The sequence below is a fragment of the Trichechus manatus genome, unplaced genomic scaffold, assembly GCF_000243295.1.
Source record: "Trichechus manatus latirostris isolate Lorelei unplaced genomic scaffold, TriManLat1.0 scaffold00082, whole genome shotgun sequence".
NCBI lineage: Eukaryota > Metazoa > Chordata > Mammalia > Sirenia > Trichechidae > Trichechus > Trichechus manatus.
In genome coordinates this window covers 10,854,017-10,873,121 of record NW_004444018.1, presented here as the reverse complement: position 1 = coordinate 10,873,121, position 19,105 = coordinate 10,854,017, and the positions used below count along the sequence as shown (strand labels likewise).

General features: G+C 37.5%; 1 protein-coding gene across 11 annotated transcripts in view; it reads right to left on the bottom strand.

Moving 5' to 3' along the window:
- ERCC6L2 (ERCC excision repair 6 like 2) overlaps nt 1-19,105 on the bottom strand; it is a 194,914-nt gene that overhangs the window by 73,088 nt on the left and 102,721 nt on the right. For all 11 annotated transcript variants that reach the window (XM_023735820.1, XM_023735821.1, XM_023735824.1 and 8 more), the window contains 3 exons: nt 10,848-10,943; nt 7,161-7,260; nt 590-742 (listed from right to left, as the gene is read on the bottom strand). In XM_023735820.1, the coding sequence (XP_023591588.1) occupies nt 590-742; nt 7,161-7,260; nt 10,848-10,943 (349 nt within the window). The remainder of the gene's footprint in view (nt 1-589; nt 743-7,160; nt 7,261-10,847; nt 10,944-19,105) is intronic.

Below are 19,105 nucleotides of genomic sequence, written 5' to 3'. Positions count from 1 at the left end.
TTGTGCATGTGCATCGCGGGCAGTCCCCAGGTCACGGACGTCTGCCTTATGTACAACCCGTACAACCTGTAGCTGCGAACCAGCCCCCACAAACCTATTATATTATAACGGTTTGTAATAACAAATGGGAGCTACTTTGCAACGCACATCAAAATGTTATTATTACTCTATTATGACATTAAAGATGTTTCAGTGTATCTGGAAGTGTTTCTTTAATGTTTTTTACGCATAGAAAGGTACACTATATACTACATATTAAGACAAACATTTGACTAACTGATGTTAGATATGAACCATAAACAACTTCAACTTACATACAAATTTGTCTTAAAGACAGACTTAGGAACGGAACTCGTTTGTAATCTGGGGACTGCCTGAATTTGTAACTGTGCATGGGAAAATCTTAGTTTAGTAGTACAATAATTCATTTCCTATTTCTCTAAAAGTAGGCATTCTAAACATACGGCATTTTTTCACACAGAAAACCAAAAATTTCACTGAAAAGGCACCAGCAATTGTATTTTAAAGATCCTTAGGGAGAAAATCACGTTGAAAATATTATCAAAAAGGTCAAAGAATAATTTCACACCTCCAGAATGTCCCTCGTAAGGCAGGACCCTTGGGACCTTAGTTTGAAGAGATTATGGATCCCGAAAAGCTCTCCCTGGTGCTCTTTTGATCCTTGAACTGCTTCAAAATACCGCTTGGCATTTTCACTTCCAACCACCACACAGTGCAGTTGCTAAAACAGAAAAAACACAAGATATTTTTTGAAGTGTTTGCTCCAAGAATATGTCAGAATTTCCTGGCATTCCCTGTATATACACAGCTTTAGCTAGAGCAGGCAGAATCTCCTTAGGGAGGAAATTTTGTTTTAATTTCCCTGGCAGATGTTGCCATTATGGTGAAATAATAATAATCTGGCCAATCTCATTGAAGCAGAGATCTTTCATTTCCTATTTTATCTGTTTTCTAATAATTGAGTTAGGATTGCATTTCTGTGGAATAGCCACCTAACATAAAATGTTTAATAACAAAAATATACACTTTAATACACTTTTCTTGTTTCTGGACTCTTACTACAATAAACCATAAAAAACCAACCCATTGCCATCGAGTTGATTCCCACTCATAGCGACCCTATAGGACAGAGTAGAACTGCCCCGTAGAGTTTCCAAGGAGCAGCTGGTGGATTCGAACCGCCGACCTTTTGGTTAGCAGCTGTAGCACTTAACCACTACACCACCAGGGTTTCCTCTTACTACAATAGGAACTACTAAACCTGGCAGAAAAAAATCAGTACATCATTAAATTATAATCTAAAATAATTATATAATAACACATTGGTGGGAAAATAGTTGTCACAATGATTATGCTGTCAACTAACAGCAAAAAGCTAACCACTGTTTTAAAAACACTGCATCTTTAACAATTTTGGATACAGAACATGGGCATGGAACCCTTAAGGACATAGACTGTTTTGGTATCAACATTAATGTGCACTATTTGCTGGGTATTTTACTAAACGTAATGTAAATATGTAAAATTAAATGCAATCTGATTAACCCCAGGTACATTTTCTTAGAAGAAACAAATATATTCCAAATTTCCTGGAAGAAACATGGAACGCACAGAATGGAAAGTAACTTCATTCTACTGCTGATGGCGGGATTAGTCAGAAGAGATACTTACGAACTGTGATCATCAGAATTGATTTGCACTGTAATAAGTTACTCTAGGCAATTCTTATTAGTAATAGCTGCCAATTACTGAACACTTATTGCACGTGAGGCATTTTATTTATATTTTTTTATTTAATTCCTACAACCCTATGAGATACTATTTTCTGCAATTTAGAAATAAAGAAACTGAAGTTTAGGGAAGTTAAGTGGTTTGTCCAGAGCTGCCCAACTAGAAAGTGCCATTTCTAGAATTTGTACCTGGGTTTCACTGAAACCAAAACTTATACTTTTAACCATTTCTCATCTCCAAGCTGCCCCTCTTAAGACCCTTGGGATCTTAGTTTTAAGAATTATGGATCAGCATACTGACTTGATCAATTCAATATCAATGTCCCAGAAACATGCGCTATAATAGTCCTGGGAATACAGAATCACAATAGCAACTGATGCAACTAATGGTCCAGCTGCCTGACGACCCTTCCTAATGATCCTTCCTTGAACACTGATATATATCTATATAGAGAGATACAGATATTTAATGATATGTATATTTATGTTACATGGAGCCCTGGTGGCACGGTGGTTAAAAGCTTGGCTGCTAACCAAAAGGTCAGTAGTTCGAATCCATCAGCGGCTCCTTGGAAACCCTATGGGGTAGTTCTACTCTGTCCTAATAAGGTCGCTATGAGTCAGAATTGACTCGAAGGCAATGGGTTTGGTTTTGGTACACACACACACACACACATATACACACATACATAAAATGAATCTTAATACCAAACTTTAGATGACATGTAATGCTCGCAATCTGAATTAATCTATTTGCTGCATAAGCGATATTTTTATTTTTGAAAAACATAAAATATCTGAAGGCACTATCACAACAGATGCAAACAATACTTACCAAACTTTTAAGTCCCCCTTGCACAACACAGCTCCCCTTACCAGCTTACTCTCCAGAGAAAACCAGTATTATAATGTTTTGATGTATCCTTCTAGATCTTTTTCAATGCAGTTAAAGATATTTATATATACATATAGATATAGATATGGTTTTATTTATTATAAGCACAGTTGATATATTGTATATATTGTTCTGCAAGTTGCTTATTTTCCTCAATTAAAAATGTCATAGAAATCCTGCCACATCAGCATATCTGAATTAATATAATCTCTTTTTTGTTGTTGTTGTTGCTGCAGAGTATTTCATAATATAGACATATCAGAATTTATGTTATCATTATGTTATTGTTAGGTGCTGTCCAGTCAATTCTGACTCACTGCGATCCTACGTACAACAGAAGGAAACACTGCCCAGTCCTGCGCCATCCTCACAATCATTGCTATGTTTGAGCCCATTGTTGCAGCCACTGTGTCAATCCATCTCACTGAGGGTCTTCCTCTCTTTTGCTGACCCTCTACTTTACCAAGCATGTTTCTCTCCAGGGACAGGTACCGCCTGATAACAGGTCCAAGGTATGTATGACAAAGTCTTGCCATCTTCACTTCTAAGAAGCACTCTGACTGTACTTCTTCCAAGACAGACTTGTTTGTTCTTCTGGGAGTCCACGGTATATTCAATACTCTTCGTCAACACCATAATTCAAACGTATCAATTCCTCCTTCTTCCTTCTTCACTGTCCAGCTTTCACCTGCATAGGAGGCGACTGAAAACACCATGGATTGGGTCAGGTGCAGCTTAGTCCTCAAGGTGACATTTTTGCTTTTCAACATTAAGAGGTCTTCTGCAGCAGATTTGCTCAATGTGATACATCATTTGATTTCCTGTTGCCTCCATCGGCATTGATTGTGGATCCAAGTAAAATGAAATCCTTGACAAGTTCAATCTTTTCTGTTTATCATGATGGTGTTTACTGGTCCAGTTGCGAGGATTTTTGTTTTCTTTATGTTGAGGTATAATCCATACACAGTCTTTGATCTTCATCAGTGAGAGCCTCAAGTCTTCTTTGCTTTCAGTGAGCGATGTTGTGTAATCTACATATCATGGTTTCTCCAATCCTGATTACTGTGCTTTTCTTCATATAGTCCAGCTTCTTGGATTACTTGTTTGGTGAAAGGATACAACCCCAACACTCATCTTTCCTGATTTTAAACCATGCGGTATCGCCTTGTTCTGTTAGAATGACTGCCTCTTGATCTATGCACAGGTTCCTGATGAGCAAAATTAAGTGTTCTGGAATTCCCATTCTTTGCAATGTCATCCAAAATTTGTGATGATCCACACAGTTGAATACCTTTGCATAGTCAATAAAACACAGGTAAACATCTTTCTTGTATACTCTCCTTTCAATCAGGATCCATCTGCTGATGCATGATATCCTTTGTTCCACGTCCTCTTCTGAATCTGGCTTGAATTTCTGGCAGTTCCCTGTTGATGTGCTGCTGCAACTGTGTCTAAATTATCTTCAGCATAATTTCACTTGCATGTGATATTAATGATATTGTTCAATACTTTCTGCATTCTGTTGGGTCACCTTTCTTTGGAATAGCATGAATATAGACATTTACACTATTTTCTTTTTTTTTTTTTAATGAATACAAAAATGCTGAATATAATCCCTGTCATCCTTGACTGTGCATATGTGAGAGTATCTCTCAGGCCGATATGGAGAAGATGCTATGTGTTTTACATTTTAATATGCTGTTAAATCAGCCTTTAAAATGAGTATACTAAGTAGTATCTTCAACAATATACGAGTATCTCTCATGTTCATGAAGTCAAAACCAAGAAACAAAAAATCTTTTACAAAACTGATGTGCAACATTGCTGACTTCGTTTTATTTACTATTTCTAGATTACAAGTGTGTTTAAACATCTTTTCATATATATGTTGAACATTTGTATTTTTCCTTCAGTGAAATGCCTAATCATAATCTTTTTGTTTGTGGGAGTTCTTTATATATTCTGATGCTAATCATTTGTTTACTATATATATGGAAAATACTTCCTCCTAGTTTCACTTTTAATCTGGTTTACAGTTTCTTTGTCATTGTTATGGATTGAATTGTGTACCTGTGAATGTGACCTTGTTTGGAAATAGAGTCTTTGAAGATGTTATCAGTTAACATGAGGTCATACTGGAGTAGGGTGGGTCCTAATCCAGTATAAACGGCATACTTCTCAAAGAGGAAAAGAGACGCATATGCATGTGCACACGCGCGCACACACACACACACACACACACAGAGGAAAAAATGCCATGTGACAATGGAAGCAGAAATTGGAGTTATGGTGAGGCAGAAAGCCAAGGAATGCCTGGGGCTACCAGAAGCTGTGAGAGACAAGAAAGGATCTTCCCCTAGAGCCTTCAAGAGAGCATGGCCCTGCTGACATCCTAAATTGAGACTTGTAGCCTCCAGAACTAGGAGACAATAAATTTGTGTCATTTTAAGCCACCTATTTTTGGTACCTTATTATGGCAGCCCTAGGAAACTAATACAGACATGTGGAAGTTTCACATAAAAATGTAGTCATATTTACAATATTTGCCTAAGAAGTTTTGTATGTTCGTTCTATTTTGTTCTGGGGCAGCCTTTCCTACCTAAGGAATGTATTTTCTTCTGATACTTATATGATTTTTACAAATAAGTTTAGTTCTTTAATACATCTGAAATTTATTTTTGTGAGTGGTGTAAGGTAGGGATCTCATTTTATTATTTTCCGAATAGTTACCAATTGTCACCACACTGTTTTCAATACACTTTTTTTAGTTATACAGATTTTAAACTCATGGCTCAACTGTTTGAAAAATTTTCCAACTTTTCATTTAGAAAACTTCAAACCTATAAAAAAATTGAAAGCATTATGAACAGCTATATACTCTTCCTTAATATTCACAAATTATCAACATTTTGCCACATTTGTTTTATCTTATCTGTCTCTCTTTACACACACATACACACACACTTTTTTCCTGAAGTCTTTGAAAATAAGTAACAGACATTATGACCCTTCATCCCAAATACCTCAGCAAGAATCTTCTAAAAACAAAGACATTCACTTACATAACCAGGATACCACTATCATACTACAAACCTTTAACATGGATACAATATTATTATCTAGTATACTATCATTATTCAAAGCTTCTCAATTATCCAAAAAAAATTCTTTAAACTTGTTTTTATTTTTCCCCAATCCAGAACCCAGTTAAGGACCATGAATTGCATTTGGTTGTCATTGCTCTCTCTTTTTATTAAAATAACATTTATATACAGTGAAATGCACAGATCTTAAGTGCACAATTTGATGAGATTTGATAAATGCAAATAGCCACTAAACAGCCACAACAATAATCTATAAAAGACTTCCATCATCCTAGAAAGTTTCTTTGCGCCCCCCTCCAGTTACCATCCCCCAGTCCAACTACTGCTGTAGTTGTCCTATACCGAAGAACAAAAGGATGAAAGGTTTCTTACAGAGCTAAATGCTTTAAGAAAACAACAAAAACTGCTGGGTACAATTCTATTTTTAGAATTAAGAAAACAGCATACATTTAAGATTGGATCATTCTTAGGTTAACTACCACCACATGTGCCAGATGTTTGCTCTTAAATAGATGCCAACTGAATATATAGTGAACAATTCAAATTTAACACTTACAATTAAACTTGAACCTAATACCAGATCTTCTCAAGTGAGCAATTATAAATAAACTTCGTTTATTTAGAGGTATAAATGGAGTAGTCACTGATACTCAATAAGGATAAAAAAGTTAACATAATTTTAAATGACTACTAAAAACCTTAGCACAGTAGTTAGCGCACTTGAGTTCTATTCCTAAAATTTCATGTACTAGAGTATCTCTGCATCCCAGTTTCATTATGTTCAACACGAAGAGGTTGCATTAGATATCACAAGGCAGTGTGACCCAATCTTTTTCATGTCATGCCTCATGTAGAAAATGGTAACAAATGAACAGCCTCCTGAAGTGAACAGAGGAGGCTACTCAAGGCTGGAAGCTGGTCTAGGTGATCATATGGCTCAGAGAGCTGTAGGCACCAATGTCTCCGTGCATTTGTAACCCATTTGAGGGATACCATTATGTCCTGGCCTACAGTCTGGGGAGCTGTGACCCTGCTACTCAAATTGTGGCCTGTGGGACTAGTAGTATTGGCACACCTGGGAGCTAGTTAGGGATGCAGAATCTTGGGTCCCACCCCAGACCTACTAAATCAAGATCTGCATTTTCACAAGATCCCTAGATGATTCATGGATACATAAAGTTTAAGAAGCACTGCTCTAAGAAACCTTCCACTCTAAATGAACAAAATAATCAATGAACTAAAGAATCAATCTGTTTTATAAGAAGTGTACTCTAGCATATATTTCATAATCTTATTAAATTCAACATTGTAGTTAGAGTAAAATTTAAAATTTTATTTGTACGTGAATTTTTCCCTAATTTTTAAAAACAAACATTTACTTTTTAATTAGAATACGGGAAATATATTTACCTGCTTGTACACCTGTCGTAAGTACATGATCTCCTCCACAGTTCCCAAGGATATCAGCCTAAGCACTTTTACATCTCTGCATTGTCCAATCCTATATGCTCTGCAAAAAGATTAAAAACAAAACAAAAATCAAGTGAAGCAACTGTGGGTTCAAGAAGTAGCCTCTGGACTTGAAAATAGAACATTATTAAATTTTTAATTAATTTTAAAAGAAATATTTTATGTTTAAAAAAAAAACCTGTTGCCATCGAGTCGATTCTGACTCATAGGGACCCTGTAGGGCAGAGAACTGCCTCATAGGGTTTCCAAGGAGCAGCTGGTGGATTCAAACTGCTGACCTTTCGGTTAGCAGCTGAGCTCTTAACCACTACACCACCAGGGCTCCATTTTAGGTTTAGGTATGCTATAATTATTTAATAATAATACAAAAATAGAAATTCATGTAAAGAGACTAATTATTGTGGAGAACACTGTTACAGAAAAAATAAACATATCGACTTCATTTCTGTTATAAATATCACTGTCCAGTGTCCCAAAACTTTTCCTAAATAAATGTTTTTCTTTTTTCACGGCAGTCTTAAGCCTATGAATAGACTGTGTTCCCAAATCATTCCATTCATATAAAATTCCTGGAAATTCAAATTAATCTATAGTGACAGAAAGCAGATCAGTGGCTGCTTGGGGATGGGGGCAGTTTGGGGGGGGATGAATTACAAACAGGCACAAGGAAAATTTGGGAAGTAATAGATACATTCACTATCTTGACTATGGTAATGGTTTCACAGGTAAATACATATGTCAAAATGTATCACATTGTACATTTTAAATATGTGCATTTATTGTATGTTAATTATACCTCAATTAAAGTGTTACAAAGTTAAAAAAAAAAAAAGGGCGGTGGGAAGCAGTTAATCAGAGGTCTGTGGGGGAAGGCCCAGGCACTGCTGACTGGTACACCAGGCATTTTGACCCAGACCACAGAGCTACTTAAAACTATTCTGACTCACCATGCTGGTTAACTCTGGGTCCATTCCCTGCAGCTTCTCCAAGGTAGATGCTTTACTGGATGCTTTGAATGAGGTCACCTGTTCCTAAATGCCTGTTACAATTGCTGAGAACATGGGCAAGGCCACATTGCCTACATGCCTAATGTTACAATTTGGGGAAAATTTATTTTTCACTTTGTGAGGTTGCTCTCTATGCTGTTATACTTGGGCTTTTAGTAGAGGGCATCTTGGAGTCCTACAAATCTTTACTTACACCCCTAGAGGGAAATGGGGCACCTGTGACACAGCAACAGCCAGGGGTAAGTGACCTACATTCTCATTTCCATCCTATAGCCTGGATTCCACAGAGCTCATGATCCCTTTCTCTTCCACATGCACTTGGGCTCTAAAGAAAATCAGAAATGGATCTAAGTAAACATTCTTTGGGTGTATGCTCAGCCCAGTTTGGTGAATGGGAAAGATTCTATTAGAGTGCATATCATTTAATCTTTACAGACGAAATTCTTATATACGTTGTCTCTTTAGATCTTTGCTTCATTAATTTCTCGGTTCATAAAGCAGAAATTTATGAGGTGGATCTTTTACTATCTGTTGAAGAACTTAAACAATTATGTAAGTTAATATATTAGTTCTTGATAGTCTAGATGAAAAAGTACAAAATTACACCAAATGTCACAAGAAAAAAAATTGGAAGAGATTGGTCTGTGGTTTTCATTTGACCATTTTCCTTGACAGCTGTCAGTGGAGAAAGGCTGGTTAAAAGTATAGGCTCTGCGGTCAGACTGTGTGGATTTAGGTCCTGGCCCTTGTGAACTTGAGCAAGTTACTCAAGCTTTGTGACTCAGCTTCCTCACATGTAAAATAGGTATGATAATAGTGTCAATCACATAAGGATATTGTTGAGTATTAAGTGAGATAATCATGGAAGTAAGCACTGAGAACAGTTCCTAACTATAAGTAAACATTCAATAAATGTTAGCTGTTATTCTACCTTTGTAATTATTCTTGCTGCCACTTAAAGAACCAGGGCTAATTTGCTTCGTATTAGGCTGTACCCAGTAGAGCACTGTGTATACTATAACTGAGGTGTTCTTGTTAACACATTGTATTATAAGCCAAATTATATCTATCAAGCAAACAGTAATAGATAATTTAATTTTCTATATGGGCAAAATGTACACCTGATTTCCTTTAAATGTCCATAGTACCTAGTGTACCTTGTAAATATTTAAAAAAAAAAACCCCATTGCCGTCGAGTCAATTCCAACTCATAGTGACCCTATAGGGCAAGAGCAGAACTGCCCCATAAGGTTTTCAAGGAGTGCCTGGTGGACTCGAACTGCTGACCTTTTGGTTAGCAGCCGTAGCTCTTAACCACTACGCCACCAGGGTTTCCTGTAAATATTAAGTGTTCAATATATGTTTTTGACATTTATTTCTATAACACTGAAACACAAATTTCTATGACATTGAAAATTAAATTTCTTATTAAAAACAGAACAAAACATCGGGGTCTAAGTCCTTTATTAAGTGGTAGTTCTCTGGCTGTCCTTTCAGTTTCTTCTATGAGTATTCGTCTATTTTGTTTTTTATCTCATCTTCAGTCAACCTAAATAATTTATATGCCTCTAGAAAAAGGTCCTTTTCATGTAGATTTTCAAATGTATGTATATAAAACTATACCAAAAAATGTTAGATACTGTAAATAAATACTATTGGTGGTTAGTTGGACTTTCTGCTCTGTGTACACTTGATTTTTTACCTTGGATTAGACTTATCAAAAGTTTGTCCATTTTACTGTCTTTTTCAACTAATAATTTATAATTTTTATGTTTATACTTTTGTTTTTATCTCATTAATTCATATTTTTATCTTTATACAATTCCCTTTATTTTCTTTAGGTTTATTTTATTTTCCTAGATTTCTAAAGTATATCCTTCTTTCATTTACTTTCAGGCTTTCGTATTTTCTAAGAAATGAATTTAAGACTAAATTAGCATCAGAATGTAAATATTGATCCATAGTGATTTCATTGTTATTTATTTCTAAATAGTAAGTTTTCTCTTCTGATTTCTTCAGCTCAAAAGTTGTTGCAAAATATTTTTAAAATTCCATGTGACTAGATTTTTATTAGCTAAACATTCATTGTTGTTTTCTTTTTTTTTTGTATTACAGTCATGGAATCTAGCCTATGTGATTTCTATTAAAATACATGGTCATTAAAAAATATATATTCTACAAATGTTTGAAAAGACTGGCTATTCTTTGTTGTCATAAAGTTATATGTATTTATTCAATTAAGCTGGATAACTTATTCAAACAATTTATATACTTATTTTGCCTAGTTGATAACTGATTTTTGATAGAAGTATATTAAGTTCGTTATTATGATTGTGTATTTGTCCATTTCTTCTCATAAGAGTTCTAGTTTTACTATGTAGAGATTGTTACACCCTCCTGCTAGATTGTTTTCCTCTTGGCTTTGTTTAATTAATGCCTTTTGCCTTGAATTCTATTTTGCCATTTGGATTCAGACATTTAAAGTTATCATAAATAGAAATTTTCCCAAGGTTTCCCCTATCTTCTAACCACATCCGTACTATAAGCAACCTAAAAATCTCAGGAGTACTTTGAGATTAAAAGCACTTGCAGGCCACTTTAAATTTTGTCAGTTTTATACCTGTCAATGGCTTGAAGATCATTGGCTGGATTCCAAGTAGGGTCAAATAATACAACAACATTGGCACCAACAAAATTGAGGCCTAGTCCACCAGCCCTGGAGGAAACAGAAAAGAGTATATTAAAACTGCAAAAAAAAAAAAAAAATTGCTGTGCTATAATTCAATTGTACCAGGTTTCTACAGCCAAAATAATACAATACTGTATTACCATCATAAAAGTAAATAAAACAAAAATCTGTCACAAATGGAATATCTATGGAATGTTTTTTCTATCACTCTGAAAAATCCCTAAAAAAATAGACCATTAGAGTCCATGTAAGTAGCTTGTGCTGGTTTTTACAGATTTCTGGGTATTCAAATACTATTTCTACGAGATTTTTCTAATGTAATTAAAGAAAAACAACAACAATAGTATACTGAAGCTACCCCAACCCACTGCCATCAAGTCAATTCCAACTCACAGCGACCCTACAGGACAGAGTAGAACTGCCCCAAAGCATTTCTAAGGAGTGGCTGGTGGAGTCAAACTGCCGACCTTTTGGTTAGCAGCCAAACACTTAACTACTGCACCACCAGGGCTCCATATTGAAGCTAAATAAAGTAATATACACATTTAATAATTCAATCCAGGAGTAGACATACTTCTCTCTATTCCTCCTGCTAAACGCAGCTAAAAAGCCTTGACGTTACACATAAAACAAACATTAAGAATACTCTGGAAGGTAGAGAGAAGACAGACCAGCTAGGGACCATAGGACCAAAGGAATGACATGGCAGTGAGTCTTCTGGCTTTCTTTTTCCCTAATAGATCCCAGAGAAGGTTCTGGAGAAGCCAGAAAACTGGAAATGGCAACAGGCACAGACAAAAAAGCTCCAAGAAAAGCCATCTCCCCTTAGCCAATGAATCAGAAAAGATGCACCCTAGAAAGACAGAAAAATATTGGACAATAACGGTCCTACTCCTTCCAAACATCACAGAAAAAACTGATAGCCCCACCTGGATTTCCACCCCTACCTGCTGTCATAGTGTTAGAGGAGGCCTACTAAAACATAAGATTTTAAATGAGATACAGAATCTCATCATACTTAGAATGTCCAGGATATAATAAAAAAATTAGTTGTCTTGCCAAAAATCAGGAAAATCTCAAATTAAATAAGAAAAGACAATCAACAGATGGTAACACTGAGATGAAATCAGATTTCGCAATTATCTGACAAGGATTTTAATGCAGTCATCATAAAAATGCTTCACCAAGAAATTACAACATACTTGAAACAAACTTAAAAAAAAAATAGAAAGTCTCAGCAAGAAAGAGAAAGAAACAAATCAAAATTCTACAACTTAAAAATACAATGGGGAAAAAAAAAAGCTTGTTGGACATGCTCAGTAGTAGAGAGAGGATGACAGAGGATAGAATCAGTTTATTTGAGCACAGATTAGTATCTTTTACCCAATCTGAACAACACAGACAAAATAGACTAAAAAAAAAAAAAAAAAAAAATGTGAACAGAGGGATAATAACAAAATAGGTAACATTCATATTATCAGCCTTTCAGAAGGAAAAGACAGAGAGAGAGAGAGAGACAGAAAAAGTATTGAAAGAAACATGGCTAAAGATTCCCAAATTCGGAAAAAGACATAAACCTACAGATTTAAGAAGGTGAGCATCCCAAGCAGGATAAACCCAAAGAAATCCATACCAAGATACATTATAATTAAGTTTCTGAAAACCAAAGACAAAGAAACATCTTGAAAGCAGTCAGAGAGAAATGACATATTATTTATAGGGGAACATCAACTTGAATGACAGTGGATTTCTCATCTGAAACCCTGGAGGCCAGCAAGAAGTAGAACAACATTTTCAAGGGCTAAAAGAAAAGAACAGTCAATGCAGAATTCTATATTCAGTGAAAACATCCTTCAGGAATGAAGAGGAAATCATAACATTCTCAGATGAAGGAAAACTACGAATACTCTTTACCAGTATATTCTTAAGAGACTAGCTAAGGACAGTTCTTGAAATGGAAAAGAAACAATAAAAGAAGGAATCTTGGGAACATCAGGAAAGAAAAAAGAACAACGAAAAGCATAAAAATGTTGGTAAATATGTTCTCCTACTGAGGTTTTAAAATTATGTCTGATGGTGGAATCAAACAGTATAGCATTGTCTGATGTGATTTTCAAAGTATGTAGAGGAATTATTTAAGACAATTAAAAATGGACAAAGGTAAAGAGAGTTAAAAGGGTGATAAGGTGTCTACACTTTACTCGAGCTGGTAAAATGTCAACACCAGTAGACTGTGGTAAGTTATGTATATATAAAGTAAAACCTAGAACCACCACTAAAAAAAAATCTATACAAAGAGATACACTAAAAAAACACTACTGATTAAAATAAAATTCTAAAAATGGTTCAAGCAACTCACAGATAGACAGGAAAAGAGAATTAAAGTACAGAGAGAACAAACACAAAACATAAACGGAAGGATGTAAAATAAAAGAGACTTAAGAGATATATGAACCAATCACAATGAATGAGCCTTATCTGGATCCGCATTCAAGCAAACCACAAAGAAAAAATTATGAGACAATAGAGGAAATGTGAACACTGACTGGGTATTTGATAATATTAATAAATTTTCCTCAATTTTTTAGATGTGATAATAGTATTACAGTTTTATTATGAAAAAAAGATCCTTATCTTATAGAGATACATATTAAAATATTCATGGATTAAATGAAAAAAATTCATTCATTGATAAAATGCTTTTAAAGGTATAAATAAAATGCTACTCTTCCAAAATTCTCAGAACTTGAAAATAGACATATTCAACATTAAATACTATATAATACTGGGAATTCTGAACTGTATTAGAATACAAAAAAAAAAAAAAAACCTAAACTAGTTGCTGGTGACCCCATGTGTACAGAGTAGATTGCACTTCATAGAGTTTTAAAGGCCTCCACTTTTTGGATGCAGACTGTCAAGCCTTTCTTCCAAGGTGCCTCTGGGTGGGTTCAAACCATAACTTTTCAGTTAGTAGTCAAATGCTTAACTATTTGTGCCAGGCAGAGACTCCTTGTATTAGAATGGTTGGTTGGTAGGTGCTGTCAAGTTAATTTCAGCTCATAGTGACCCCATGTGACAGAGTAGATCTGCACCATAGGGTTTTCTAGGCTGTAATCTTTATGGAAGCAAATCGCCAGGTCTTTTCTCTACAGGGCTGCGGGGTGGGTTAGAATTGCCAACCTTTCCGTTAGCAGCTGAATGCTTAACTGTTGCGCCACCAGGGCTTCTTTGTATTAGAATTAAAAAAAAACACTCAAACCCACTGCTGTCGAGTCAATTCTGACTCATAGCGACCCTACAGGACAGAGCGGAACTGCCCCACAGGGTTTCCAAGGAGCAGATGGTGGACTTGAACTGTCAACCTTTTGGTTATCGGCTGAGCTCTTTAACCACTGGGCCACCAGGGCTCCTGTATTAGAACAGGAAGCATCAAAATACTGGTTTTACTTGCCAAGCATAACCTTGGCTAACGTTTACAGGGATCATTATATGAAACTCTAATATTTTTAACCTAACACCTTGTAAACTTCAGAGTAAATATGCAATTCATAAAATAGTCTTTCTTACTCATTAATCTTAAGGACCACCAATGCTATCTAGTTAATTAACTACTCAAATATATGTATGATTTAGCCCACATCACCGAACAACAGTCTAAGTATATCATAGCGGATGATTCATTTCATTTAATATGAGGCCCCTTACATATAGTTACTTTTTAAATGACCATTGACATTTTCAGAAGAAATTCAGCCTTGGCAGTTTGAAGTCTAAAAGATACATGTAAGATATCTTCCATTATTTTCACTGGCTAATAAAAAAATAGAAACTAAAAATCTCAGATTTTTGATACTACAATTGGTCCTAAGAAGTTGATCAAAGTAAAATGATAGTAACAAATAAGCGTATGTTATACCAAAATGGATGAACTCCTAATAGAATCAGCGATGAAAAGCTAATGCAAATGTTATGCAAACCATAACATTTTATAGCAAACAAGAGTTTTCTTCTGAAATTTTAGGAAAACGGGTAAAGAGAGAAGATGATCAAGATGTTAACGAGATTTCATTCAAGAGAAAGGAGGCATGACATTTCAAAATAGCAACTTTTTATTTTTACTGGCAATGTAGAAGGGAAGATGAAAAAGTTAAGAGAGAGGTAGTATTTCCAGGAATAGAAATCAAAAGACTTACTGACAGACATACAGTTGGATATCTATGGAGGGTCTGGTTCATTAAATTTGAAAAGGTGAAAAGAGGTAAGGGACTATTCATGCTAAGAAATATTTCTCACAGATACAGTTCTCAAAAATTTAAAGGTGAGGAGGCAGGGCAAAGATGGCGGAGTAGCCAGACGCATCCAGTGGACCCTCTTACAACAAAGACCAAAAAAAACAAGTAACTTTATTATATATGGCAATCTGTGAGCCCTGAACATCAAAGTCAGAGGTAAGGAATCGGACTGAGTGGTGGAGGGAGACACCATTGGGAAGCAGCGAGGAGTTGCCTGACCCGGCGAGAACCTGAGCCCTTCAGGCCTGAGCAGCTTGTGGGTGAGCAGTGGGGAGGGTAAGCGGCGGTACTCCAGAGGCGCATTTTCTGCACCAGGAGAGACCCAGTGCCAGAGAGTCTACACGGCTACCCAGAACCAGTGAGAAACAGCACTCATCAGCGAAAGATTACTTCTGAACGGCTTACCGTGCAAATCAAAAATACCTCCCTTAGGGAAAAACCTCTCTCCCATTTACCTCCCCGCTCCCTGCTCTGCACTGGGTCCCAGACCAGCTTCAGCAATTGCCAAGTGCCCTGGGCTGGAAGGAGGATCCATCACATGCCCAGAGCCATTCCCCCTGCCTTGGAAAGTGAACAAATTAACAAAAGGGGAAAAACTAAACTGCCGGCTCCCCTAAGCTAGGAACCCAAAGTAGGCACAGTTCCTTCGCCTAGGCACAGGCATAATGGATCCACGGACTTTGAGTGACTTTCGCCCTGCAGAGACTTGTGTGGGTCGCAGAGACTTGTGTGGGTCCATCTCAACAGTATAGGCCCTCATTACCACAGTATAACAGGGTATACACTGGAACTGTAACTTCAACTGTTTCAGCTGTGAAGTGGCAGGTTCTTGACATTTGACACTGCTCTGCCCATTAAGCAGGGTCTTCACCTACCCACATCAGGGGCCTGAGGACTGGTGGCTCCACCCACGCCACCTAGCCACCTGCAATAGGGGCCCATGAATAAGAGGTGCCTCCCTAGTCCTTGCAACCAACAGCATTAGGTGCCCATAGTCCGGCTGCAAAACCTACCCACCTACCTACGTGCTCTAGGGAACAGGGACACATCTTTCTCCTGGACACTAGGGGGCAGAAGTCAGCCCACTGCCTTCCTCACAGTGTGTCCCCCTGCTGCATCCAAATGCCTGTGCCTACACAAATCACCCATGCCTGTCTAGGACTGTGAGTGAGAGCCTACACCACACACTTGGTGGCTATTTACTTGGGCACCGAGCTGAATCCATTCAGGATGAGTGGGCAGGCTCCTGAGCTCACATACCTAGCAACAGATCTAAGCACCGGGTGATAGGACATTAGAGCTTCAAAGGTGCCAGTAAAGAAACTAGCTCATACAAGCGGCCTATTAAGGCATATCAAAAGAAAACAAGAACTAGGGCACAGTAAGAAAACAAAAAATAACTAAATATAATAACTTATTGATGGGTCGGTGACAACAGTCAATATCAAATCACATAAAGAGGCAATCCATGATGGCTTCCGCAAGCTCCCAAAATAAACAAACTAGAAATTTCCAAGACGAGGAAAATTTCTTGGAATTACCAGAGGCAGAATACAAAAGATTAATATACAGAACTCTTCAACAAATTAGGAAGTAAATTAAGCAAAACACAGAACACGCAATAGAGGAAATTAAAAAGATTAGAGAAGAGAGTGATGACAAATTTAACAGTCTACAAGAATCCATAGAGAGACAGCAATCAGAAATCCAGAAGATTAACAATAAAATGTCAGAATTAGACAACTCAGTAGAAAGTCACAAGAGCAGAATTGAGGCAATGGAAGTCAGAATTAGCGAGACTGAAGATAAAGCACTTGACACCAACTTATTTGAGGAAAAATCAGATAAAAGAATTTAAAAAATGAAGAAACTAAGAAATATACGGGACTCTATCAAGAGGAATAGCCTACAACTGATTGGAGTACCAGAATAGGGGGAGCGGGGGAATAACAGACAATACAGAGAGAATTGTTGACGATCTCTTGGCAGAAAACTTCCCAGGTATCATGAAAGATGACAAGATACCTATTCAAGATGCTCATAGAACCCCACATAAGGTAGATCCCAAAAGAAACTAACCAAGACATATTATAATCAAACTTGCCAAAACCAAACATAAAGATAGAATTTTAAGAGCAGCTAGGGATAAACGAAAAGTCATCTACAAAGGACAGTTAATAAGAATAAGCTCGGGAACTTGCGGCAAAATGGCGCTCTAGGCAGAAGCACCACGCCGACCCTCCACAGCAAAGATCCGAAAAACTAAGCGGAACAGAGAAAACAACAATGCTGAAACCCTAAAACATCACATGAAGAGACAAAGAACTCAGCCAAGCACCAAATGGAGTGAGAAAACTGACAGAGAACGGAGAGCGAGGAGAGATTCATGTAGAGGTCCCCTATCAGCTAACGCAGCGTGGATCCGCCATCTTGGACGCCTATCGGAGACCAGCAAACGGGGGATGAGAAAGCAGCTTCATGGAGCTTCCAGCAGGAGACAAAACTACCGGTAATTTGAGATATACGCTTTCCCACCCCCCAACCTTCTTCACCCTGATTCGGCCTCCTCTGCTTCCCACGGCCACAATCTCTTGTCGGGGAAGCACCGGCTGCTTGGATTCCACCCACCCGAACGGGCCGGCTCTCTGAGTGCCATTTGTTGGCTGCTGGTGTTGCTTTTTTCCACTTCTTTTCATTTCTTCCTTACCTCTCACCACCTCCCCCTCCTTTCGCTCAAATACCTGGCTCCGTGAACCATCTTTGCTTCTTCCTGAGGGGCTGCAGAGCTCCGTTCGAGTGTGGAACTGCTTCCCGGTCTGGGCTGCCAAGCTGGTGGGATCCCGGGGCTTTTGTTCGTTTCTTTGTTTTGAATTGTTTGTTTGTTTTCTTTTCCTTTTCTTGAGTTGGGAGCCCATTATAGCCAGGCAGTGCTGCGTGACTTGGAATCTACCCCCTCGGCTTCCTCAGACAGGCAGAGGGATCCCTGAGGGCATTTCTTTTCTCGCTGGGTTTTCTTTTCCTTTTTTTCTGTTTTTTTGGGGGGCTTTTCTTGTTCTTTTTTTTTTTTTAACTTGTTTTGTTTTCTTTTCCCTTTTTATCCCTTTTTATCTTTCTTCATTACTCGTTTCTCGTCTCTCTATATCTTCCTTCTCTTTTTGTTCCCTGAATACCTGGTGTTGTATACCTCTACGCCTTCCAGTCAGGCTGTACTGTAAACCCTGAGAACAACTTCCCCAGACCTCAAAGCCGCACCAGTGGGATCCCTGGGAATATTGCTGTTATTTTCTCTTTCCGATTTTTATTTATTCACTCTTTTCTTTTCTTTTTCTTCATCTTCCCCTTTCTGTTTTTCTACATTTCATAGTCTCTCATCTCTCCACTCCAACAGAACGCTCCTCTATAATTCTTTTTTGTTTGTTAGTATGTTTTTCGCTGCTGTTCCTCTGTCATCTCTCCCATATTCATCTTAGATCCACACATAATAACCTGCCCACTACATCCTGCCTACCTGCACCGTGCGCTTAACATCACACCACCAAGCACCAGAGGCATGGCCTACTGGAACCTGCCCTGATTACAAACTCGCCCTGGTGGCTGTAGTAAGTGCCACAAACAACCCATCCCAGTAACTCCTCTTCAGCTAGACCTGCCCTACCGTACCATATCTGAGTGACTGACCCTGCCAATCTGAGAAGGAGGTGAAAAGTATTGTGCCCACAGACAAGCAAATAAAGAACACACAGCCCACCTGGTCAGACATAGCTCAATTAACAAAAAAAGGGACGAAGCAAACAAATCCCAATCAATAAATGAGAAAAATAACTACTGAATGCCCCGAAGACAGCAGATACTATCAAAAATTTACAAAAACAGGACAGGATGGTTCCAGTAGGC